This window comes from Trifolium pratense, linkage group LG5 (assembly GCF_020283565.1).
Source record: "Trifolium pratense cultivar HEN17-A07 linkage group LG5, ARS_RC_1.1, whole genome shotgun sequence".
Classification (NCBI taxonomy): Eukaryota; Viridiplantae; Streptophyta; class Magnoliopsida; order Fabales; family Fabaceae; genus Trifolium; species Trifolium pratense.
In genome coordinates, this window is record NC_060063.1 from 54,012,963 (window position 1) to 54,038,899 (window position 25,937).

Sequence of the window (25,937 nt, forward strand, 5' to 3'; positions counted from 1 at the left end):
GACTAAAGAACAAAATTCCACTATCATGTCATGAGGAGGCAAAATTTACTGCACATACAATACAAGGCCTTTTGTTTCGATTGAAATTACTTAGCCAACGTGAATCCAAACAAGAGTTATGTATTTCGTAGAACTATATTATTTGTGTAGAGGAGCATTTCTGATTTGTCTTTAGAATAAAATCTCTCAACATTATAACCACATGGTTCCCATTTCTACTCAATAGATACAGGAATTAGATTTTTCAGTGGATTTCACGTAGATCTGCTACTATACAATTTAAAATCGAAGAAAATTTCTATTCCATGTAGATCTTCTATTATTATGCAACAACAATGAAAAAAATCTCTGCCTCTCCCTACATAGAACTGAGGTAATCTTTCATCAATGCCAAAATGGGGTTGGCAGATGGATATCCTTCCAGTTTCTGAAACATGATTCCATCCATCCGTGCCTGAACTCCGTCGGAAAATGTCAAGTCATGTAATAATTCCTTAAGTGTTTGGTCCACTCCAACTAGAGAATTACCTAGACCGCTTAAAATCTCTGGTAGAGAAGGACTAGGTCTTGAGAGCTCCACAACAGTAACCTGGCATAGATCAAGCACAATTATCAAATGAATCATGAAATTATCAAATAATCAAACATCATCAAAATGAAGGTGTTCTCAAACCAACCTGTCTGTCTTGAGGTATATTGGCCTTCAATTTTGCTATAGCAATAGCACGGGATAGCCCACCGATAGCATCAACCAAACCATGAGATGCTGCATCCGTACCAGTCCAAACCCTTCCTTGTGCGACCTCTTCCATCTTGTCTACCTAGTGATAGGATAGTAGCTGCAACTATTAAATGTATGCGGAAAAACAGAAAGCATGGAGAATAGCTTTTTCTTAAATTTGAAACATACAGTCATTGATCTGGAAAAAGCCGCCTTATCTCGAAATTGTTTATAAATATTCTGTGCAGATTTGGCAAATAGCTCTGCTTCATGTGGCCTATACCAGAGAGAGAGTAACCAGAGAAAGGCACCAACCCATGAATCAATCAAAAGTAGAAAATTAAAGCATAAATCAGAGAGAGGCCAGCACTACTGACAAACAGGCTATATAAAACATGGATAAAAGTCACCACCGGCAATAGTAAAATTATATTCCTATACTGCAAGCCACAGATCAGAGTAATCATAATTATACATTCAACCAATTTCAGTTAGATGTAAAGCAGAGTAATCATAATTATACATTCAAACAATTTGCATCCCAAAGTTTTTGCTCTGTTTCTGCTCCAACTTTTAGGAATTATCTTGAGATTGTTTCCAAGGATCCTGAAAAGGGCACCTATAATTGCTATCAGTACTAACTGAATGCATGTGGAATCTACACTAGATTTCATCAACTGTTGTCATACTCAACTACTTGATTCCTAATAAAAGAATTCAAAGAACAAGAGCTATAAACCAAGAATGGGATTAAATGATTTTAACTGGATTCAAATATTGCAGTTAAAATGGCACTACACTATCAGCTAATTAGAAGAATTAAGACTGGAGAGTGGAGAAGGTTAAGACTTAAAGCATTAAGTTTTCCCTTCTCAACAGAAAGTGTTCGACAGTAGGATATCACATGTCACAATGCACATTAACATTATCTACTAATATCTTTATGAATAAATGAACAAATTCTATTACCTAAAAGAACGCTGTTCAGCTGCAAGGAGCTCAGCATATTTACCCCTTGATATAATTTCTTTGTTGAAACCAATCTTCTCATAAAGTTTTCCAAGGTTAAACTTTCCTACAAAAGTAAATTATGTCATAAAATTAATAGAACTCTGACTGTTCATGATGTTACCGTGTCTTCCCTCATTATTTCAGATCTCAATTGAATGCTTTTTTCCCGCTACATTTTCCATTTGGTGGCATATGGTTACCATTCAAATGATATTTCAAACTGCTATATATTTTTTAAAGCAAGTTCAAAATGTATTTGACATAAAGCTCGGTAAAAATAGTAATATAGCTACAAGACCCCAGGGATATCTTACGCAACTATCTCAGGCAAGGGAGTAAAAAAAATACTGATTTTAGCTTAGTTCCTGGCCCAATAAGAGTTTCTTAAATTGAGTCATAACTATCAATATACCATTTAAGATCTAGCACATGGATGATCTTGTCTATATTTTAAATATGGCAGCATGTGTATGTTGGCTAATGTTTCAGAATAAATTTGTTATTAGTTTCTAATAAATTGTCATTCATGCATAGCCATCTCCTTTCTCTTACTGAAAGACCAAGGTTCACCTGCGACAACTCCAATTGAACCAGTTAAGGTAAGACTTTCTGCAACAATAACTCCTGCTCCCATTGCCATGTAGTATCCTCCACTTGCTGCCAAATCAGACATTGAAGCAATGACAGGTTTTGACGCAGCCAGAAGCCTGATTTCTCTCCACATTCTGTAGACCATGATATTAAAACTTTATCAGCTAAGCATGCAAACTTTCCAAAATAGTTAGCAATTGGCATCACGATTCAATGACAGATCACAGAAGTACTTCAAATTTACCTAGACCATAAGGTTATATGTTAACACAACTATCTGAAATCTAAAGGTAGCACCTCAAAAAAGTTATTAGGAAAATCAATGTAGTTCAGGTCCTCGTGAAGTTTTATTGCCATGGTAAAGATCATTGCTATATGGATCCAACCAACCATTTCTTGCATGTCTCATTAAAAATGATTGCATTTTGAACAGAGAGGAATGTACCAAAACTTACAGATCAGAAGCAAGAGCATCACCCCCTGGACTATCAATTCGGATAATAGCAGCCTTGAATTTATTTGATTCTGAGAAGAAAATGATGGCTCAGTGTGACCAGGAGACATAAACAATGATGCGAATATGATGGGCTAAAAAAATGTATAATAACTACGTAAACAAATTTCAGGTTCAGAAACCAGCGTCATATAAAAACTGTGAAGACCGATGTTATCCTTGTGCTATGGTAAGATAGGAAAATAGATTAGTAGTATGTTGCTATTTAATACATAAGTTGTATAAACAAACAAACAAACATAATTGATCCAACTGCTTATGTCCTGGAACTTAAGGATGAAAATCTTTTTAGTAATATATAAATGTTCATATATTTTCTCTCATTTCCACTAGCAGATTGATCTCTGTCAAATTTATACCTCACACTTTTGGGAAGGAAGCCATACTTAAAAAGTCCCAGTTTTAGTAGTAAAAACTTATAGAGGTGTCATCCCTAAGGGCTAAGCTTGTTCTTGCAGTTTCTTTTGTACGTACGAGTACGATCCAATTCCTTTTATATTTGTTACAATCATGTTATAGCAAATAATACAACTCTAAACAAAGATAACTATGATGCTGCATTAATGAAAACTGCCATAATCAATGTAAGTAGCATCACAGCACTTCGCTAGTTCGATTATTATGTGCTTTAAAATTTAAAGATGTTGCAGTTTATATGATCAAAAGTGTACCTCTGACCCTACGAATCTTCTCAATGAACTTTTCTCCGATGATACCTTTGCTGGGGGCACTTAATGGACTCTCAACACGACGGATGGTCCCTGAGGCTCGGATGACGGCTATCAGTTCTTTACCACCTGATATTCCAACAGTCCATTTTCTAACTCCAGAGTATTTTCTGTATTTGATGAAAGGAACTATCTACTTATGCTTAATGAGTTATTTGGCATATTTACTCTATAATAAATGCATCTAAAATAAGTTTATTTGGAAAGGAGAAACCATAGTAAGTTATATTTGATAATTAGAACAGCCCTATATTAAGTCTAGAAATAAATAAAATGTACATACCAATACAATAATTTTGAAAAAGAGAAACCACTTACATTATTAACCATTTCTAAGTATTAACAGTTCTTGTTATTAGTGAGAAGAATTATATTTAAGTTCTTTGATATGAAAATTATCGCAGTCATTAAAAACTATTGTAGACTTCTTCTGAACAAGAAAATAAAACTAACACAAAAAAAAAGGATTTATAGACATTTTTTTAAGTAAACCTTTATCTATGCTGAAGATATGCATAATACAATACAAAGTTCGAACTCTATACCTGAAATCAACTATAGGCAGATTTTTGTTGGTGTTCACCTGAAGTCTCTCCTTCAACCTAGTCATAACCTGCAAAACATATGTTTCTCATTCTTTAGTTTTAGCCCCCTTTTAAATGTATCCTCCAAAACATTTAAATAGCCAGTATTAATTATCTATACATAGGAAGGAGTGGGCTCTATCAGAGAATATACAAAATAACTTCCAAAATTAATATTTAAGTCAGACAATTTTAGAGTATCTTAGGTGATCTCTTAGGATACTTTTCGGGTTTTCCATATATAATTAGGATTAAGAGTCTCGTGCTATAAATAGGGATTATAATTGTCTTTTATAATTCACCCAACACATCTTCCCATTCAACTAGTGGACCATTGATACGCACCTTCTAGTGATCACTGGCTTCCTCATTTTCGTCCCAGGTAATTCTCAATTTATTGCTCAAAGTTAAACTTTTAAGTTCTTTGGGGTTTTTTGCTTTGTATAAAAATGCTTCAGCATGACTATTCCCCTCTGATTCAACACTGCCAGACCTGAGTTGCCAACATCTGTTTAGAAAAAATGTAACCTATTACTCTAGTAGCATTCCCATTACATTACCATTTTTTCAGTCATTGGTTTCTTATTATATGTCTCTTCTCCAATGCTATCATGACAAGTAGCAATGGCGAAGTGGACTGGACCCGCTGGATCGGCCCACATAACCCATCATTTTTAAGAGTGGACTATGATACTTTATCCCACCAACCACAAGATTGAAGGCGGAGTGGGAGGGCCATCTTACAGGCTCGTCATTTAGAAAAACTATTTGTATTTTTTAATTTTTATTTTCCGTATATTTCTTTATGCGGGTTGTGGCGCCAGCCGACCAACCCACCCACAACATGAAATTCTGTCTTACTCTCTCGATATGATTATATTAATCAAGCTGACAACTGCTACCTTGACACATGCAAGTAATCAAGCTGACTCGTGTACCTCGTCATCATAGAGTATGCTTGATATGAAACCCTCTTCTTTCAGTCTGTCAACTTGATAGACACCTTCATTTATGAAGTTCTCAATGTCTTCTCTTTTCTTTCCTGTATAGAATTTGCAGAAGCCCAGAAGTCAATTAATCAATTTATTTATTTAAAATACAAAGAGAACTTCAAATGCAAATGCACCTCTAGCAGAAGAGACTTTGTCTAGCCAATTTGAATAGATATTATCCAGTAATGTAGTCAGCATCTCGCGATTATCTTCGGACATGGTTTTACGGGTTAGTTGTTCTCCTGCACTTTTATATTTGCCAAATTTTTCAACTTGTGGTTCAATTCCAAGATTGTCTAACACACCTGAAAGAATTAACCTGAGTATTAATTAGGCTTAAGTATAAACATCACCATATTTAAATTTAAAAGGGAACAAATTTCCCTATATGCACCGACAAGATGAATGGAAGAAAAATTTAAGCCCTTTAACAGCAAATTTCCCAATATTAAAAAAAGTGTTTCCAGAAGAAAAAGTAAAAAGTATGAGCTAATACATTAAGCATTATGATTTCATTTCAGCAACTAACATTGCAAAAGGTTAATAAATTTAGTAGGGAGTCATGCCACCATTACTAAAAGTCAAACTTTGTTTCAAAAGATGCAATGAAAAGTAGAATCAGCGTACCTCTGACAAATCCTGCTTGAACGGTCAATCCAAACAAAGAAAAATAAGCACTAGGAGGGACATATATTTCTTCACATGCACAAGCAATGTAATATTCTTTTTCTCGACATGAAGGGACATAAGCCACAACAAATTTTCCTACAAGCATCATCAACTATCAAGGTCTTTCATAAGTAACAAAGATCAGTACTGTGTGTCAAAGCATTAGAGGATTTAAAGAGTAAATTTATATATCACCATATCAATATGTACTCACGGGCATGAAAACTTAACAGAAAAATCACAAACAACAATGCTCTATTTAAAGAAAAAATTACGTAATTAGGCAACATAATCATGCATGTCACTAATAATTAGCATAGATAATGTTAGTCTCTTGAATTGCTGCAAAAGGAAATACTAGAAAATAAATTTGCAAAGCATTACACCTTCTTAGGTTCTGTTTGGTAAAGAAAAGATTATTACAAAACAGCTCTACTTTGATCATACGAGTTTATATCCTATAAGCTAGTGGTTTCACTTTGCCAAACAGAGCCTTAGACGTGACACATTTCCATTAGACCCTAATACTACATAAGATTGTAAAAGATAGAATTTTCATTAACCCAAAATTTTTAACAGCATAAACAAGTAATAACAGATGACATATGTAAAACAGTTCAATAGCAAATATAATCTCAAATTGTTAATATTTTCTCATACATAGGTAAGATAGATTAACACAAAATTGAGTTGTGATGGTGGCATGTACCTGATTTTCTGAAATTTAAGACTTGTCTTCGAATTTCGTCGATTTTACCCCAACCGCAATTTAAAATATCAATATGAAGATATACAGCGGAAATGCGAGGATCATAAGCTGCTTTCAACAAATTATCACAAATTCGGGGCAGAGACAATACCCTAGAGAATCTACTATTCAGCTGATCTGATATCTACATAGAAATGCCAAATCCAAAAAATAAATAAAATAATAACTAAAATGAAAAACTAATCAAAGCGAGGGAGAAGGGAAAACCGAAAACCTGGCCGCGCAAAATGATTTTCAAGACGCTTCCGTGTTGAATACGCTCCCAGGGTAAAGCTATTAGCGTCTTGAGCTTGACGGCGAATTTATTGAAGCCGGTGACGGGCACAAAATTGAAGTCACCGGTGGGATAAACGTCATCACCGCCATTGACAGATTCTTGTTTAAGGGAGGAGGAGGAGGAGTAAAAAGAGAAGTGGAATTGGAAGGGTTTTGGAATTGGATGATGAGAGAGAAAGCGATCGGAAATAGGAGATGGTTGTGGTGGTGATATTGTGCGGTAGATGTAACGGAAACGGTGAATTGCGGTGCGGGTCAGTGACATTTCAGTTATTTTACCGCTTAATCACAAGTGCTGCAAAAAAATGAAAAAAACTCTCTCTGTGCGGTAAAATAAGAAGAAGAAGAAGAAGAAGAAGAAGAGAGTGAGACTGTGAAACACTCTCTGTGTGCGGCAAACGTAACAATTGGTCCATGTTCCCGCCACGTCGTTGTTTCGTGCTAGACTATTCTATTCTATTTTTAGATAAATAAGTTAAACCTCGTCTTCGTGCACACTTTAAGTATCTAAAAGTAGAAATTTGTATTTAATAATATAAAAAAATTTAATGTTTAAAAAATATAATGCACAAGTTATAAGAGAATATTTACTACATTTGTATTCTTAACATGTGTCTTTAGTGTATATGTTAACATTTTTCATAAGTTAAAAGAGTAAAATGTCAGATAACCCAATGTACCAAAAAAATAAAAAATATCAGATAGCTCTTGAAATTTTAAAATTCGTTAAAGACTCTCATAAAATTTAGAAATAGGCAAATATTCTCTAGAATTGTAAAACACCAATCAAATTGCCCTCTGCTTCGTTTGCTCCGTCTATTTTGAGCATTCAAAAGTACATTGTTTGAAGCTTCAACCTTCTTGCAACCAGATGAATAACAAGGAACCAAAACAGCAAAACTATCATAACCAGAATCATCATCATCATTATCATTGCTTTCAAAATCAAAACCAAGAGGTTCTAACCACCCAATAGACCAATATGAGTCATCAGATTCATAACAAGACAAGAAACACCAATCACCAACATCATACTCTATCAATTCTTGCCTCATCCATATTTTTCCCATCAAAATAGACGCAGTAAACGGAGTAAGAGACAATTTGATTGATGTTTACAATTTCAGGGAGTATTTGCATATTTCCAAATTTTAAGGGGGTATTTGACAAATTTTGAAATTTCAGGGGAGTATTTGCCATTTTATTCAATAGGTTAATTAAAAACTTATTTGACTGAGACATTATATCTAACATGTAGGGTTGAAGTTTAAATTCTAATATATCTATTTTAAAATGTGAAATTTTAGCTACTAAACTATTTAATAAAATAAATAAATAAATAGTCAAATTATTTTTTCTTTATTCACAAATTCACCACTTTCATGTTTAGATTGGCCTGCTAAATAAACTGTCGTTTAATTCATCAACTATCGACATTTGTATGTTTCCTATACATATGAGGATATTGTAGCTATGCTTTTTTTGTTTGCAAAATATGTTGTGTCTTGTGTAAAATTATTCATATTGGATAGATAGACACATTATTTTTATTCAAAATTTTAAGACATTCCTTCACTTATTTGTGATTCGGTCTTCACTTTTTCAAATAATGTGAGACTTTCAACTCTCATTTGCAACAATCTCTTGTGCAAGTGATTCGTTTCATTCATTGCTTCCCCTCAAGTGGGGGGTGTTGAAGCCACACTCCTAGACATCCCGCCTTTTGAGACTATTAACTTTTATACAACTTGCCAAAAACAATCACATAACTAAAAGAGACACTACATCTCCACTCAAAACTTTGAGACATTAATTTAATAGATTCTCTTACTTTTATACTGTTCAACCTTCGATTCTTCAAACAATGTAAGACTTCAAACTCCCATATTTTGGATTTTGTTCCACAAAAATCTAGCTATGCTTTGTTTTACAAAGCTAAATCTAGCTATGTTAATTCATGCAAAAGCATGAGTATTTAAAGAAATCACAAAACTCATAAAAACCAGTATAAATGTGCTCTCATCTCATGCACATTTAGAAGGGAAAAAATGGTAGAAATTAGACGTGTCATTAAATTCTGTTACTTACACCCCAAAAACAAATTAGAATTTTTTTTAGCACATAAGTAGATAAAAGATATCAAAATCTAATCAATATACTGTAGAAAAATAGAGACAGAAACTCCTAAATGTTACTCCCTCCATCCCAAAATATAAGGGAAAATTTGTCCAAAAAAATTGATGTATTTGGTTAAAAATTTAGACTAAATACATCAATTTTGTTCGACCAATTTTCCTTTATATTTTGGACGAGGGAGTAATTTGCAAAGAAATTCCTCTTAGCCTCTTATCTTACCGATTAAATTGATCAAACATGAGCAATTAGTTTATGGCCGTGAATTTTCATTTCTTGATTCAAATTTCATCATTTCATACTTAACAACAAATCCATAAACACAAATCAGTACAACACAGTAATTGAAGCTGTTATTTAGTTGAAATAAAGCCTAAAATTAGTACTAACAAACTAACTAACTGCTAATTAAACAGAGAAGTACATATCACCGGGGTCTAGCATTTGGCGCAAGTGGTTGATGCGCAGTGTGTGAGTGTTGTAAATCTCAGGATACCGAGTTCGATTCCTACTAAAAATTATCAAGCTATTTCCTTTTTCTCACCTTGCCACCACCTTGAATTGAAGACTTGCCTTTACTATTATCACCATCCACAAATTTCATCTCTTTGTTTTCCACTTTTTTTTCTTCCTTTTGCTTTTCCACAGTTTTATTTGCTTTCTTCTCTAAGCAATACTTGTTTTCATCATCATCATATTGATTTTCTTCAACTTCAACCACCACTTGCTTGAAACCTGTTAAGCCATAGTTGATTCCTTTGCCAATAGTATTCCCATGTTGATGACTTGGCCCAGAAGAAGCATCAGAAACCATAGAATCATCACTTTCATCATCTTCTGGATAAGCTTGATGAGTAGTTTCTTCATATTCTCCACTATCAATGTCTCCATCATCATCTTCTATGTGGGATCCAATGTACATGGTCCATCCAGATTCACTACTTTGACATTCCTCTTCACTTCCAATGATTTTGGATGGTTTCATCCTAAAGCCAACAACAAGAAGAAGAAAAATAGTTAACAAAAAAGAAGGTAGAAGAAAGGAAACAGTATATCTCTCTCTTAAATAGGAAAAAACAACAAGTGTCTGCTTTCTTCCGACCTATTAAGAAGTCCCACATCCATGACATGAATATCTGTTTATAAGCAAGGACAATCCTCACCTTACAATCTGATTTTGTGGAGTTAAGTTAGGCTCAACTCCCAATTCTAAGATGATATCTGAGTCTCTCCAAGATTGGTTGGGTCACATGTTATTAGGTTTCCGCTATCAGACTACCCACCATTTATATTCACGCACCAAACCCAATAGTGAATTTTTTTTATTGTACCCAAACAATTCTTCTAAGAACATGAAAGCACCATTTAGCCCTTCATGTTCAATTCAGATAACAAATAACAATCTTAAATAATTCAAGTCACTAATTAGAAAAACATAAGTTCCGCATAAAATTGAGACAAGTGTCTGTTATCTCTTACTTTATAAGTTGGTTTTGTAAGTAGTACGACTCATGGACAATATAAAATCAAATACACATAAAAAAGTATGTGTATATATATTCATATAATAACTTAGGGATAAGTCTCACTCACCATACCATATCATACCACAACACCTGGAAATTTAAATATCCATTAAATTCTCTGACTTACAAAGCAGCATGACAGCTATAGAAGCAGTCAATGAAAATGAAATACAAAAAACATAAATACAAGAAGAGTGAGTATGTTGCTTGAATTCGAAAGGACAAAAAGAGTGATTCAAATAAGAGAAAAAAGAAGATGCAATCATCATTAATGATTTCTCTGCACCTGTAATAAATATGAAAGACAGATACATTTCAATGCATTGGAACAGGCTGGTGATCACAGGCTATATAGGAAGTATACAAAAACTATAGAGAATATATATAACACCTATAGTTTAAGAGGACTTATTCATTACCTTATTTAGCTTACAAAAAAACTTTTTGATTCTTTTGTCTCTTCGAAAGGAACAAGATGCCTTTTTACATTTCTGATGAAAAACTGCAAAATCCAACTGGTGGAGAGTGGAGTTGTTGAATTTTAATTTAATTTTCTTCAGTTCTTTGTTAGCCAGCTAGCTTCTTCAATTTAATTTGCTGACTTCTTGGTTGTTCTTGGATTGGAGTAACCAAGTTATTATTATATATATCATACCACAGTTTCTTTTTCCTAGCTAGAGTTACACGACAAATAATGATTCCACTTTTTGTTTTTGTTTTTAGCTAAATTGCATTCTAATTTACAAAAACTTGATTTTGATCAGCTAATTTTCATAATAGCATTTTTGATCCTCTAACTATAGCTCATCTTGCAAAATGTTGGCCCACGCTGATTTGGGCGCACTAACTTTCATAATAGCACAAGTGGACAATGATTCACATGTCACGTCAACCTATCCTGTCACGTGGATAACGACTCACATGTCACGTCAGCATATATGGCAAGACATGGTGACATGACATGTGAGTTACTGTCCATGTGTGCGTTGCTTGTCAAGATCAGTGGAGGCTAGCCTTTTACAAAAGGAGCTAAAGTTAAAGGGCAAAAGGTTCTATAATGAAAGTTATGAAGCCAAAATTGTAAATTTGTGAAAGTTATGAGGTCAAAAGTGCAATTTAGCTTTTGTTTTTTACATTTGTTCGAGGTAGTGTAAGCATTAAATGTGGACATTTCTCTTGGACCAGGATTTAAATTTTTGTACCTCGCACATTGTGACTTGTGAGTGACTGATCTCTTCCATTTTATAAAAACCGAAATATACAATTTTTTATGATCGTGTATTGAGGAATTGTTTTATACGGAGTACAATTACTAGGTAGAGTGAATAGACAATTTAGTCCTTCAAAAAGTAACATTGTTCAATTTAGTTCCTTAATAGTCCTTGAATTTGTTATGTCATTTAGTTTCGTCCTTCTTTTTTTAGTAGTCTAATGGTTAGAAATTTCACTTTAAAGATGAATAAGTGAAATGTCTGGAATTCAAATTTCAACTCATGCATAATATATGTTATGTCCCTACCAACTGAGCTAAGCTTAAGTGAACATTTCATCTTCTTTTAACTTCAAATGTTACTTACTATGACGTGCAACATTAAAAGATGATATGAAGGTGCACGTGGGTTTGAAGAAGAAATTTGGTTGTGAATCAATGCAATATACTAAAACTTGGTTGGTTGAAGAACTTTTAATGTACACATTAGGATTAATTTTGAAACAGGTTTGTAAGAGCAATGTTTGTTTTATTTTATATGTCTCTACAAATGCAATGTGATTGCTATAAAGTTGCATCAGCTACATTTATCTTCAATTCTATTCTACTACGTAATAGCATCAAGGATAAGGACAGAGCCACAGAGACTCACCTTGATGCACACATTGACAAGAAGTACTGTTAGGTGGCAAAGTAATTAAATTGGCACATGAAATTTTAATTTTATTATGATGGTTTAAGTTAGGAGTTGATGTTTGAAAAGACATTTTTGTTGGTATGCTGATAAAGTGACAAACACTATTGAAATTCACATATACAACTGCGAGGTTTTTGGTTTAACAATATTGCATTCAGTTGAGTTAGATTTTACGGAATTTGAAATGACATAATTTTGACTCGATATACAAATCAATGAATCACATGGTTCATGATTCTGTCATATGGAAACACTTGGTTGAAATTTTTTATACTAATGGATCTAGTTCCTTCTTCCATCACAGTTTGGCAGTTAGCAAGCAGCCCTGCAGCCCCCTACCAAATATTTAATCAATGGCTTCTCCAAGCCACAGATGAGAGACGTATGTTATGGCATTATGCACTTATGACATTGATATGAGAATGAAACAATGTACCAAGACAATCAAACTAAATGTTTCAAGCTGTTGGGTTTCAAGTTTGAGTGGTTAAGTTTTTTTTTTTAACCAGAGTGGTTAAGTTTTATATTGACTATGAATGAAAATAATGTTGGAGATATGGAAGATGTGGCATCTCCTTCTATTGTGGTCTTGGAGCATTTGACCTGATATTTATCCCGAGATTCCCCGAACTCCCAACATATTAAGCAAATAAAGATTCAATCTAGCTAGAATAAATGTATAACCTATGTCTATAGAGAGTGGAGCAACAAACACTCTAAAATTGTTTACGTAGTTCGGCTCAAATTGACATACATCTGAACGAGAGAGTAACAATTCTTTGATTCACTATCAATGAGTTTTTACACGAGATGTAAGAGAGTTAGAAGAAATTAATTTTAAGAGCTCAACATGAGCAAATTATAATTTCTATCGTTTCTCTTTCTCTTAACCATAAGAGAGTTACAAAAGTGACTAAAAAAATTTGTTTTCATCCGAACAATCTCTAATTTCTCTTTTTTATCCTCTTTCAACTCTCAACGATAATCATTATCTAAGGGTTTACAAAGCGTTTCTCAACCTTAGACCATTAACCCATAAGCCGCCGCAACCTTTTGAGTTTCCTCTTTGATACGGAGAACCTCACAAGATGTTGAGTTTCAAGTGTAAATGGTTAAGTCTCACCTTGACTATGAATGAAAAAAATGTTAAATTTATAAAGAGAGGTGACTCATAAACCTAAAGTCTTAAGATTTTGGATGGAGATATAATGTCTCTCTCTTGTCCTCGAGCATTTGACCCGTGGTGTTTGTTCCCTGAATTCCCCATAAGAAAACACTCAACACATACATGAGCAATGATTTACTCTTAGTGTTCCATTTTCATGTCTCTTATTCTTGAACCATAGTCACTCTCCCAAAAGCCCTAAAAACTTAGCTTTCAAGTTTTTTAAGGATTTTCTCTTTTGGTACATAAAAAACTGTTATATACAAGTGAATAATTCATTATATTGATACTTTAATCTTTCACTTTCTATTTTTCTTATTTCATACACCACTCTCATATCAGGAATGGCCATAAAAAAATTATAATCCATTTACGGATTTAAAATTCCACCATTTTCTGCATACTAGGAAACTTTTAGCCGGTTCAACCACTCCACAAAAAGTAAGATCATTCCTTTGTATTCATTAAATCTAACCACTTAGCGGATTTAGAAAATTTATAAAATTTGGACAAAATCTCAATATTAAACAAAAATCTCAAAAAAATATAGTTTTACTCTAAACTAACTCACAAAACTCTCAATTTTACTCTAAACTAACCCCTAAAATAACAATTTATTTTACCGGAACATGAACAAGTGCCCGGACTGGACAGGCCGTAGATCCGCCCATATTCCATTATATACACACACATACTCATCATCTTTCATCTCCAATCAACTAATTTTGTAGTTCAAAAACAGCATTAGTTCTTCAAGTATGAGTCACAACGATCAAAACCAGCCTCAAGGTATCATACTCTATATTTAAAATAAATTTCAGTCGTGATTGGCGCTGAACTTGGTAGGGAGGACCACGGTTCGATCCCCGCAACTGCGATCAGGAGGGGGCTGGAACCACTTGATGTCAGAACTAACCCCGAACCACATTAAACTGGTGGTGAAATTAAATTCATTGTTGTAATATTTACAATTGCATTTTGGAATTCAGCTGTAGCATATGATTAACAAGAGTTACTCTCAAAATGTTCCTCCAAAAAGAGAAATTAAATTCAAAGGATCAGGTTTTTGGAAAAGATGATAATATTTTATCTATTATATTAAGGATGTTAACATTTTATCTATTATTGAATCAAGCAATTATATATAATTGAATAAATTTAATTTAATGAATTAATTTCAATTTTTTAACCTCCCATTTTGTGTATGATTTTGGTCTCATAATTTTTTTGCCAATTAAGTTTTTCTATTTCTCTGGATGGTGTTGCTTCTGTTGTTTGGACATTTGCTTCTGAGATTTGAGGAACAATATACATACATGTTAGTATGCAGAAATAACTTTACTGTGTAATACCTCAAATTTCATTGATTATCAAACTTGATGACAATTTACAATGAGAGGAACTTATATAAAAGACTAAAAATGAATGAAATATATATGCAATATGCAATTATATACATCCATCAAGAACCATAGATATATAAATCATAACAATGAACCAAATATATACATTCAATTAAAATGCACCTACTTTTATACAAACAGAAACAAATGAACAATATGAAAGAGACAATCACTGTAACATAATTTGGTGTTACAGATGATTGTTTAAGGGTGACTACTGGGCTTTGCCAAATGAGTTGGGTGGTTTTCTCCGGCCACGATTACCAAAATGTTTGTTTCACGATCAGTTTCGGTGTTTCTTTCCCGTCCAGACTTGTTCGAATCAGTACTTGTCGTCGGCAGTTGATCTATTTCAGGCCTAAGACACCGCGAACAAGCTACACTCAGCAATGCTATCCCAATAACTATAAAAATGGGTGCAAGCCCACCATACAGAAATGCCACCGAGGAGTTCCAATTCCATAGAGACGACCCACGATGACTAACCGATCCCTGATTCATATATAAATACAAATACAAATATAAATATAGATATTTCACTCAACGAAGTTACTTAGATATCTTCTTTTGTTCTTAGTAATTGCTCGAGTTTGATTGCATTCTTATATAGTTATGTAGCTTGTTAGTATTTGTTTAATTTTAAGAGATAGGATTCAAAGATTTTTTTACGTTCTTGAAAGGCTGTGCATTAGTTTATATTTAAACATATAAAATGTTACTTTATTTTATAAATTTTGTTCTCACAAACTTCTGAAACGACTTTATCTGAATTTTATTTGACGTGAATGTAGAAGTAAAGAAAAGAATACATTGGTATATACTGCATGAATGACTGCACATTGGATAATGTTATTTTGGCGTTACAACAAATCGAAGAGATTTAGTCGCACAAAAAATCGAAGAGACGTTGATTTTGAGCATTTCATGAGTCAAGGGGATCCAAAATTGTAACTAAGAACCTTATTCTGTGACCAATATGAAGAGCTGCGATAATGCAGCAATACTAATAAAATACATGATCAGTGAACATATAGAGACAATTACTAGGAGATCCAAATATGAACAAAGAACATTGAATAAATAATTATATCCCATTTATGCGCATAAATTCTGAGGAAGACACAGGGAGATAGGCCATTTCATAAATTACAAGAGACAAAATTATGTGAAAATGACAAACAATTCTTTTAATAAATCCAACGCCCGACTATCTAGACTAACACCAAAAACGTAAAAGATACAGATATGGTTAATTCTGTGGGGTGATGAACTGTGACTGCTTTTAGATCAATCGATATATAACTGGACAGTAAATGCACAGTTGCACGCGAGTTTTTTAAACGACTGTGATATGTGAAAATGCTACACTGTTCCCTACAGTGTAACTCATTGAGAGAACTTTGCAATCAATTTGTCAACATGGATAATGATATCGTCTATCCTGGGCCGCATAGCAGCCTGGGGCTGAAGCATCCACGAAACAAACTGATGAAGAGCATCTGGATATGAAGGTTTATGTCCAGCTGGCCATTTGACCTGAGCATTTACAATAGCCAATTGCAGGCTTCCACCAGACTCTCCAAGTGCATATTCAAATGGAGATACCCCATACCTAAAAATTTCAGCCACTTGAATTAATAAACAATTAAACATGCATACTAAAGCTACCAAGATAAATTTCTAAATAAAAAATCTCAGAAAAGAATTATTTGATTGTACTGATGTAAGTAGTTTCAATAGAAAACACACCTCAACCATTGGATTTATGTTTAGTGCCAACGGAACAACCCTCAAGACTCAAGAAAACACAGTCAAACTTCAAGGAACAGTTAGTGGATTTTATTTCACGTTGACTAGCAAAGAAGTAGTCTATGTATAGTGATCCAACAGCATGGGCATCAACATGTTTTTATTTTGTATTACTATTTAGTGTTGGGTGACTAACAATGCTAAAACTTCAAAATCAGTAATGATATTTAATGTGATCTCTAACTTTTAACCACACAAATATGTCACAATTTGAAACAGTGACTCTGGTTATTAAGTAGGACTTGCCCCTTGTTTCTCTTCTTTTTTAGTTTACACTAAAGAAACAAATAAATATAAATTCTTAAATGTGTTCGTTTTTAAATTGTAAAGGTAAACTTGACAAGCACTTCCACACACAGACACATGCAAACAACATATAGCAAATATATGGGAAACAATATTGGCAGGGCATGATGACAAAGTAGCTTTGATAATTGAAATATACAACCTAAATTTCAATCCATCGTTAATTTGTAGGATCTATGATGCACATTAAGGGTTCAGATCAAATGCATTGCACATGTGAGGACCAAATATGGTTATTATGTTTTTTGAAGGCACAGTTAGCAAATAATGTAAACATCAAATTAATATAATCACAAAAGAAGAAGGATTAATCCTCACATTATTGCATATAATGTGCATCCTAGTGACCAAACGTCAGTCCTCTCGTCTATATCAGCATGGCTTGGGCAATCCCACAGCTCAGGGGATCGGAAAGGAGCAGAGCAATGTTCAGATGCCCATTCCTACATAAGAAGACAAGTAGCAAGCACCAGGTCAGAAAATCCAAGCTAGACGACTGAAAACAAACATTTCTTTTTCATATTTCTAAATCCTACGCAAAATAGACAAACTATTAGAAGAACTAGCATTGCCAAAATGAAATCCTAAGCAAAGAAATTTAGTTATAAATGGAATATAGGACCAGTTAGTGTACAATATAAAATCCAAAATCCATTACCAGCCTGATGATGTATACATCTATCACATTAGGCGATACAAATTCACATAATACAAATGGAGCAAAAGAATCATAAGACATTCCAAAATGTGATGTATTTATAAGCACCAAACATTTTTGTGCAGTATCAAAGAAACGTTCTGCAAGAAGTGGGAGTTCTAAAAGAGAAAGAAAGAATCACCTGCAACTGGAGTGCCTCTGATCTAGAGCTAATATGCCTCCTTGCAGGACGAGCACTGCCAAAATCCATCAGTATGGCCAGTGGTGATTGTCCTTTTATGTGTGTTAGGAGAACATTACCAGGTTTGACATCATTGTGTGCATATGGAGGATCTAAATTGTGCATGTGCTTTAGTCCTGCACAAAGCTGTTCAGTTGATTTTACACGGTTAAAACTTAAAAAGGTCTTTATATTGAACAATACGTCAAAATAATAGTGAAAGGAAAATGTCAACAACCAAATAGAAACCAAAAGATGAAATAAGCAGACCAGAGAAATCCATTCTTCTTCTACACTAGGATTCTCATAGCAAAAAGAATCCATGTCACATGAATTGAGTGCATGACAATGATAAGTATAACATAGCAATATTGATCCTATCAGACAATAATGTGTTTATGACAACCAAGAGTGATTATAATGTGTCAAACAAAATATAATGAATGTTGAATTGCAAGTAAAATGCATAATGAAAATACTGTTCTCTTTACCTGCCGAAATATTTGAAGAACATCTGAGGTAGAATAGTGTTCCTTTTTGGCTTTCATTGTTTTGGCATTGTCTAACAATGTTCCATCCAAATGAACTGGAAATAACAAGTATGCTTCATGGCTCCAAGATGTTTCTGGGGTAGGCTGCCAACAAAAGGGACATATTCTACATAAACATAAAATCACAAAAACATGCCGAGCCAATACGGAAAAAGGAATAAGTGTTGGTTGCAATTACTACTACTCCACCTTCACAGAAATGATTGCATGATCAAGAAGTGGGAGGAGATTGGGGTGACTAAACAGTGACGAGACGCGTATCTCCTCTCTGACCAACTCCAGCTGCTCATTGTTCTGAATGAGGACCTTTTTCATAGCATAAGATCCATCATCTGCAGTTAAGAAACGGTACAATTGACCAATTAATTCATGTCTTTGATATTGCAATACAAACCATCATAATTAACATTTTGTAAAATGCGATTTCTGTAAAAATATTGCAGTTGCTTTCCAAACCTTGGTTTGACTAGAAGTGATAAAAAGCAGCTTTTGCACCGAATTTAAACTATAAGTTTTATATTAAAATTGCTTTCAGAGTGAAAACATTCAAACATAAATCACTTACTTCAAACTCAATTTTAACAAATCAAACTCGTCAAAACACGAATCAAAATTGAAATTGATCGGATCGGAGAACGAAAACGTAAATTAAATTGAATGTGAGAAGAGATCGAGTAATAACCGTAAACTAATCACATAGATCAGGCGATAATTGAATGAATTAAAAAAGAAAGTGATAATGATAATCGAATCGAATCGAACCGGAAAGATGAGAAGAGTCTTTGAGTTTATTAGCGAGACCACCGGTAGCAGAGTCATTAGGAGCTTCTTTAACAAGATAAACAAAAGCGAATCCACCTTCACCGAGTTGTCTCAAGATTCGGAATCGATTCTCGTTGATCCAAACATCACCACCACCGTTTACAGAGTCGTATAATGCGTTTAAACCAGAGAAAGAACAACCCATTTTGTTGTATGAATGAAAGAAGTGTGAACTGAAATCAGGTGTCGAAATAATAAAGTGACCTGATTTCACGTCGTCGGTTGAGTAATGAGTTGTGTCTGATTGAAATGAATTGAAATGAATCTCAGCTAAATTGTAAAGTTTACTTTTAATTTATTTATTGAGTTTACTAATCAGCTCCTTTCTTGGATCACTTCATTTTCAACCAAACACCTGTGTTTGTCTACTCTTTATTTTTGTGCACATTTCTCTTTCACAAAATTTTTATTTTTATTTTTTGAGTTTTTATTTTTTCATTTTTAATCAAAATTATGATTTTAAGTTCTTTTTTAATCAAAATTATAAAAAAAATTCAATATAAAGGGGTATAAGGACCAAAAAAGAGACTACACATAAATTAAAATTTTATCTCATATGATAGAAATACAAAGTTGTTTGATGGGACGGCTCTGTTTGGGAAGGTCAATAAGCTAGCTTATAGCTAAAAGTTCAGTTTGGTAACAGTTTTAAAAAAAGAGTTTATAGTTTATTTTACTAGCTTATAGTTTATTTCTCAAATGTTATTTCAAGTAGCTTATGAGTTTATAGCTTATCATTTTTTCTTTCAATTTTAGCCTCATTTTACTTGAAAAAAATTAAATATTAATTAAACATATATTTTTTATGTCATTTCATACTTATAAACTAGTCCAACAACTAATTTTACCAAACAATACAAATTCAATCAGTTAACTTATTCGTTATAAACTAAAAACTAGCTTATAAGTTATCCGCTATTTCTTAACAAACAGAAACAGAGACACTATGATTGAAGTTTAAACTCTTATGTGCACTTTGTAAGTGAGTTTCTAGTAGATAGTAATTTTATCATTTAAAAAAAAACAATTAAACAAGGAGTAGAAACTCCTATCAAATCAGCTTGTAACAAAAGGATGGCCTCATAAGAAGGATGAATAGTAATTTTGGATATTGATCTTTACTTTCTTCTTGTTTGTCGAAGTGTCATATTGATCTATAAATATATTAAAATTGCAGACAAATCTATTATTAATTAGTCATTTTAAGTGGTAAATTCAACTTCTGAATGTGTGTGTGTGTTTTTTTTTTTATCAACTTAATTCATAAAATTATTAATGAAAGAGATCACCAATAACATATTTACAAATTTATACTCCCTCTATCTCAAAATATAAGGGAAAATTGGTCAACTAAAATTAATGTATTTAGTCTAAATTTTTAACCAAATACATAAATTTTCTTTGACCAATTGGGACGGAGGGAGTAGTTTGTTCTATTTTTTTCTTTTTTCATGGGTTGATTACTTGATTCACGTTCCAGCTTAAATAAATTAATGTTTAATGCATTTGTTGATTTTTGTGTATCTTATTTTAATCACACTGTGCCAACTTACTTAAGTTTTACCCAATATTGTAAGTCAAGTGAATAGCAAGTTAGTCATTATAAAAAGTAAGATATATAAATAACAAGTAGGTTGCAAAACGCAACATCCCAATTTTAATTAGGGGAGACAAAATAACCCGAATAACCTACGTTTTCATACACTTTCAACTCGAGATTTTCTTTCTCCACCCTATCAATTTTCTCGCACGTCCTACAAAATACTCTATGTCCGCTAAGTAGCAGACGTTATAAAAACACCCTCCTTTACACGTGTGCTACTTAAATAGCGAACGAGTAAAATATAAAACTAGTAGAGCGCGCGAGAAGGTGGTAGGGTGGCAAAAAGATCTCTCTTCAACTCTTGATTGCTTTGTCCAGAAGAAAAGCATGTTAGATAGAGATAGACAAGTTAGCCTGCATATAATTTGAAAATTGGCATGGAGAAACAGAAAAAGATGAAGTAGCTTTATAAAGTTTAGTTATGAACATTCACCATAATGGCTCTTCACTGAGAGCTACACTTACTAGCACTACAAAGAAAAAAATTATAAAAAATTGAAGTTGAAATAAATATATGTAATTTCACTTACTAGAGCTACACTTTCTATTTTGAAACACACTCATCAAAAAAAATATAATTTAATTTCTCAACTGCCACTAGAGAAATCCAACCGTTGAGATTTAAGTGTGTAGAAGTCGAAAGAATTGTTGCTATAGAGGATCCAAATCTCAATACAATACAAATCAATGAAAGCATCAATTGATAGGATACTAATCCTACCAAACTAACAATCTAAGATTTTTAACCATGTAATTACTACATCTTACTAATATCTGAATTATTTAATTAACAAGGATATAATCCTCTATCAGATAGTGCCCCTAAATGGCTGGTTGTTGCTGAGTGATGCAATGTATATTTCCACCCGACAAAACAATCTCCCTGGAACCTTCAATTCCCACAACCTAGGAACCAGCAAACATTATAAAATGTCATTCAGTATCCAAAACAACTCAAAAATGATACCTAAATGTTACAGTTCATAAACTACTTGTGAAATACTGAGTAAAGATACAGTTTAATTCTAGAATATAACTATTAGCTTTGCAGCCCTGCCATATTTGCCAATTTTTGTGGATTTAATGTCCGATGCATCAGTTATTCATATGATGATTAGGTTGAATAAGAAACAAGGTTTGTTTTATAAAGAATCAATGCAAAAACTAATCACGGTGATTGATAGCATTAGCTCTAAGCTATCTTTAGAACAAATACTAATGAATTGAGCCACAGATCTTCGGCCACAAACTCCGTCACTCGGAAATATAACTAATTCTTTTCGTTAATCTACACTAAATGCAGTGGTTAGTGCAACAATACATGGCTTTGAAAGATTACCATATCGAAGAATTTCAACTGAAAGAGTATTTCAACAGCCAACTGTCTACACAAAAAAATTACTTACTTCATGATCAGGGAAGGCTTTAGACAGAACTCGGATAGCTTCATCATCCCACTTTTTATCTCCAAATTGTGGAGCAATGATAGCACTGTTTGCAATGTAAAAGTTTACATATGAAGCAGCAAGCCTTGTTCCGGGAAGTCTTGGTTTGGCCTCATTATCCTGACAAACATAGAATTTGTGTAGTTGCATGAATAATTTATCACTCAGAAGTGTAATAAACAGTGATATTCATTCTTAACCATACCAGGTATCAATCTTGCTCCAAGTTCAGTATATTATTTTTCATATAACGAATTGTAGGATAATCATTATTAGAATATCCTAATTTAAATTCTACTTGATTACAACTACTGAAGTATTGGCAATATTCGACTTGTTCTCATTTTGTTCTTTGAAAGCAGAAATTGAAGCTTGAAATTGTCATCCAAAACAATTAGATGACTGCTTACTAACTGCATTACGAAGATTGCAATGCCCAGCATAAATTGCCCAAAGTACTTACACTCAGGATCTAAATATAACCTAAATTCAATTTCTGATTCCTTTTACAGTGTTACTAACATTTAGATTAAGTTGAGAACAAAACAGTGAGAGGACGCAATGGATCTCATATGAATCCTTTCACGTGGACACCAACAAATTCTTATATTTACCTATATAGTTTTCCATGTGGTATCCAATCCAACGATATATGTTTCACGTCATCTTGACAACAAACAATTAAACTTGGTATTAACCAAAATATAAGGCTCGCGATTTGTAAAATATAAAACTGTCTTGCCACAGAAATGAAACTTCAAATAAAATATGACATCTTAAACTTCTACAACTGTGACCTCAAATATGACACCTTAAACCTCAAAATCAAATATGACATCTTAAGTTTAACTGGAAAAAGAAACAAAAAATTGGATGTTTACCTGAAAAACTCCAGCAGCCTCTTTCTCCGTCATGTATAGTGGATCGGGAACATGGAGTTTAATGACTTCAATTTTTCTACCCTTAGCATCAGTTACACTTGAAAGTAAAGAATATGCTTCTTCAGATCTTTCATACTGAGGATCAGTTTTATCATCAGTCCATGACAAAAGAACCACACCAGGCCTCACAAAACAGCACATGTTATCAATATGACCGTTTGTATCATCATCTCCTGTATAAAACAACATACTCCTTAATAACAACATAGGGAATATATAGTCTCTGTAGAAGTGTCTAACATCCCAGGTTGGGAAATTCTTTAAATGTGAGGAAATTGACAGTCATTTTCAACAATGCGGATAGGCCTCTACTCTTAAAGTCTACTACTTCAGTTAGGTTTCATGTGTGAATAAGACATCGAAATTCTTCTTACCCAAAACAAATCTATAAAATCATGATAAATGGTCTACATAAATTGATTAAAAAAACCATATTAAATATCCCAAGCAAATACTATCAATTCATAGGAAGATTCTTAATCTAAAAGATCACCATCAAGTTTATATACCATATAATCCACGAGGCAACCATATAACCTTCGTGACTCCAAGATATGCCTTAAGTTCATCCTCTATTTGGTTCTTACTCAAATGTGGGTTCCTGTTCTTGTTCAACAGACACTCTTCAGTTGTAAGACATGTTCCTGAAGGAAGAAAAAATTGCTGATGTAAACAGCAAAACATATATATTTCAAAAGCAATAAGCAGATCCAAGTTTAAATCGGTATAAGCATATATGATCTGATCTCAGAACAGATTGAAATGAAGGTAATGGAGTAAACTTCATTATGAAAATATAAGAAAATAATCCTGCCTAACTACAACTTATCCTCGTTTATGAATAAATTTGCACTGAAACTACATTTAAGTGATGTTTAATCATGAAATCAAATCACTGCATTAACTCTTACCTTCTCCATCCACATGAATGCTTCCACCTTCAAGCACCATAGAATGCGAAAATCTAGGAATCCTCTCAAGTTCCAAAATCTAGCAAACATACGGTGGTAGTATCAAAATCAGGTAACTAACTATCACAGCTAGAACATAACTAAAATACAAACCAGCCTAACCTTCTTAGCGACAAATGTGTCCAGACTCCAATCATTGTAACATCCATCTTCTAAACCTAAATTTTTTATAAAATTCCATTAGTTGAAGAACCAACAACCAAGAAACAGTAATCAATTCAATGAATAATCACACAGTTTTTTTCTTTCAATATCTAAATGTCAAAAACTCTTTGCACTCACCTCCCCAACTATTAAAGGTCCAATCAATTCCAGCAATTTTATGATCCGCATCATCCGATTTCGATGTTTCTCTTCTCACAACAAACTGTTAAAACAAATAAAAAAAATGGAGAACAAGAAAACCATTGTAAAACAATAAAAACCACAATCTTGCATTGAATGTTTATAAATCCAAACACATCGAAACTCTTCAAAGAACGGACACTCCTCAGATTAGGTATGTCCCGGTATCGGACACGCCGACACCGACACTTACAATTATACTGAATTATGTCATCGACATGTCAGTGTTCGTGTCGTGTCTGATGTTTGTGTCAGTGCTTCATAGAGACAAAATGATCAGAAAAAACTCACGGTAGGTCCAATATCACGAAACCAAGAATCATTAGTACTAATCTCAACGACTCTAACATGATCCGGTAACTGATTCCGTGCATTCTCCCACTAAAATCATAAACCAAACCAAAATCACATAATCAGAACAAAATTCTCATGACAGCAAACATAAATCAATAATAACAAGTTTAACCTACTTGAGCAGCACTAGCACAAATGGTTACTCTCTCGAATTTGGAGATCGCAGAAGCCACTCTAGCAAACACACGTTGAGCATGAACAGCAGCGTCACGCCAATTATCGGCGCGTTCCTGTCACGCAACAAGAAGCATAAGGAAAAAGAAAAGAGTGTGTGTGAAGAAGAAGTATGTATAATTATACTTACGGGCCAACCGATCCAACACTGGGAGTGAGGTTCCCATTCTGCAGGCATGTGAAAGCCATGAGAGGAAGGTGTGTTTTGTAGATTCATCTTTGCAATATTCTCGCTTCAATTTTTGCTCTGTTTTATGAGAATTGATTTTTCAGGGTAAATGAAATGAAGATGACATAAATAGATAAATAAATAAACATAAATATGTACTGATAATATGCATGAAAATATTAAAGTTAAATTAATTACAGAACAGAACAGAACAAGATGCGGATACGGATGCTGAACTGCGTAAAGTGTATGCAGGTTTGGTTTGGGTTTTGGTTGCAGCTTTTGACCAACGGAATCGAATTATTGGGTTCCGTGCAACTTGCCTACTGCCACTATTGGAAATTTGGAATCAAATATTCTTTTTCACTCGTTCCAATAATTTATAAAACGAATCTCAAAAATAGCGACAGGTTGTATTATTTAAATTATTTCATTTTTTTATTAAAATAAAATGATGTTTATTCAAGGCCGCTAAAATGAAAAACATGATACCGATCGTTAGTTGGTTCAGTGATGATTAACGCTAAACTTGGTAGGGATGACCGCGGTTCGATCCCCCGCAACTGTGATCGGGAGGAGT

The 25,937-nt window shown here is 33.5% G+C and overlaps 4 protein-coding genes across 9 annotated transcripts; all 4 read right to left on the reverse strand.

Annotated features, from left to right (window-relative positions):
* Positions 1-182: 182 nt before the first annotated feature.
* Positions 183-7,295, reverse strand: LOC123884520 (serine protease SPPA, chloroplastic-like). Of its 2 annotated transcripts, XM_045933629.1 has the most exons (13): positions 6,794-7,295; positions 6,520-6,703; positions 5,769-5,906; positions 5,276-5,446; positions 5,088-5,191; positions 4,111-4,178; positions 3,509-3,675; positions 2,779-2,848; positions 2,303-2,457; positions 1,691-1,796; positions 911-998; positions 678-821; positions 183-589 (listed from the first exon to the last, which is right to left on the reverse strand). In XM_045933629.1, exons 1-13 carry the CDS (start codon positions 7,118-7,120, stop codon positions 359-361), a joined length of 1,953 nt encoding a protein of 650 aa, XP_045789585.1. In that variant the 5' UTR covers positions 7,121-7,295; the 3' UTR covers positions 183-358. The 2 variants fall into 2 exon arrangements, with proteins under 2 accessions (XP_045789585.1, XP_045789586.1); XM_045933630.1 differs by lacking the exon at positions 6,794-7,295 and having other exon boundaries at positions 5,769-5,922; positions 6,520-6,650.
* A 1,987-nt stretch (positions 7,296-9,282) lies between these two features.
* On the reverse strand, positions 9,283-11,175 carry LOC123885269 (protein SOB FIVE-LIKE 3). Of its 3 annotated transcripts, XM_045934546.1 has the most exons (3): positions 10,934-11,175; positions 10,582-10,604; positions 9,283-9,974 (listed from the first exon to the last, which is right to left on the reverse strand). In XM_045934546.1, the coding sequence occupies exons 2-3, from the start codon at positions 10,587-10,589 to the stop codon at positions 9,515-9,517; spliced, it is 468 nt and encodes a 155-aa protein (XP_045790502.1). In that variant the 5' UTR covers positions 10,590-10,604; positions 10,934-11,175; the 3' UTR covers positions 9,283-9,514. The 3 variants fall into 3 exon arrangements, 2 of the variants coding, with proteins under 2 accessions (XP_045790502.1, XP_045790503.1); XM_045934547.1 differs by lacking the exon at positions 10,582-10,604; XR_006801118.1 differs by lacking the exons at positions 9,283-9,974; positions 10,582-10,604 and adding an exon at positions 10,619-10,800.
* Positions 11,176-16,048: 4,873 nt separating this feature from the next.
* LOC123884582 (serine/threonine-protein kinase 16) lies at positions 16,049-19,769 on the reverse strand. Its single transcript, XM_045933707.1, has 6 exons — positions 19,296-19,769; positions 18,723-18,865; positions 18,474-18,617; positions 17,944-18,129; positions 17,423-17,547; positions 16,049-16,601 (listed from the first exon to the last, which is right to left on the reverse strand). Exons 1-6 carry the CDS (start codon positions 19,498-19,500, stop codon positions 16,376-16,378), a joined length of 1,029 nt encoding a protein of 342 aa, XP_045789663.1. The 5' UTR covers positions 19,501-19,769; the 3' UTR covers positions 16,049-16,375.
* Positions 19,770-21,453: 1,684 nt separating this feature from the next.
* Positions 21,454-25,710, reverse strand: LOC123884944 (agmatine deiminase). Of its 3 annotated transcripts, none has more exons than XM_045934169.1 (11): positions 25,556-25,710; positions 25,319-25,435; positions 25,131-25,244; positions 24,952-25,041; positions 24,598-24,682; positions 24,418-24,473; positions 24,256-24,334; positions 23,854-23,988; positions 23,285-23,517; positions 22,365-22,523; positions 21,454-21,864 (listed from the first exon to the last, which is right to left on the reverse strand). In XM_045934169.1, the coding sequence occupies exons 2-11, from the start codon at positions 25,403-25,405 to the stop codon at positions 21,781-21,783; spliced, it is 1,122 nt and encodes a 373-aa protein (XP_045790125.1). In that variant the 5' UTR covers positions 25,406-25,435; positions 25,556-25,710; the 3' UTR covers positions 21,454-21,780. The 3 variants fall into 3 exon arrangements, with proteins under 3 accessions (XP_045790125.1, XP_045790127.1, XP_045790128.1); XM_045934171.1 differs by having other exon boundaries at positions 25,595-25,708; XM_045934172.1 differs by having other exon boundaries at positions 25,561-25,708.
* Positions 25,711-25,937: the final 227 nt, after the last annotated feature.

Coding starts and splice junctions, on each gene's coding strand:
- LOC123884582 (XM_045933707.1), bottom strand. CDS start 19,500: ATGGGTTGTTCTTTCTCTGGTTTAAACGCATTATACGACTCTGTAAAC. Junction 17,548..17,943: donor CAGAGGCACTCCAGTTGCAG/GTGATTCTTTCT, acceptor CTTCTTATGTAG/GAATGGGCATCTGAACATTG. Junction 16,602..17,422: donor TGCACATTATATGCAATAAT/GTGAGGATTAAT, acceptor TGAAATTTTTAG/GTATGGGGTATCTCCATTTG.
- LOC123884520 (XM_045933629.1), bottom strand. CDS start 7,120: ATGTCACTGACCCGCACCGCAATTCACCGTTTCCGTTACATCTACCGC. Junction 2,849..3,508: donor GAAGATTCGTAGGGTCAGAG/GTACACTTTTGA, acceptor TTTTCTTCTCAG/AATCAAATAAATTCAAGGCT. Junction 822..910: donor CTTTTTCCAGATCAATGACT/GTATGTTTCAAA, acceptor TCCTATCACTAG/GTAGACAAGATGGAAGAGGT.
- LOC123884944 (XM_045934169.1), bottom strand. CDS start 25,405: ATGAATCTACAAAACACACCTTCCTCTCATGGCTTTCACATGCCTGCA. Junction 25,245..25,318: donor AGTGTTGGATCGGTTGGCCC/GTAAGTATAATT, acceptor GTTGCGTGACAG/GAACGCGCCGATAATTGGCG. Junction 23,989..24,255: donor CATTCATGTGGATGGAGAAG/GTAAGAGTTAAT, acceptor TTCTTCCTTCAG/GAACATGTCTTACAACTGAA.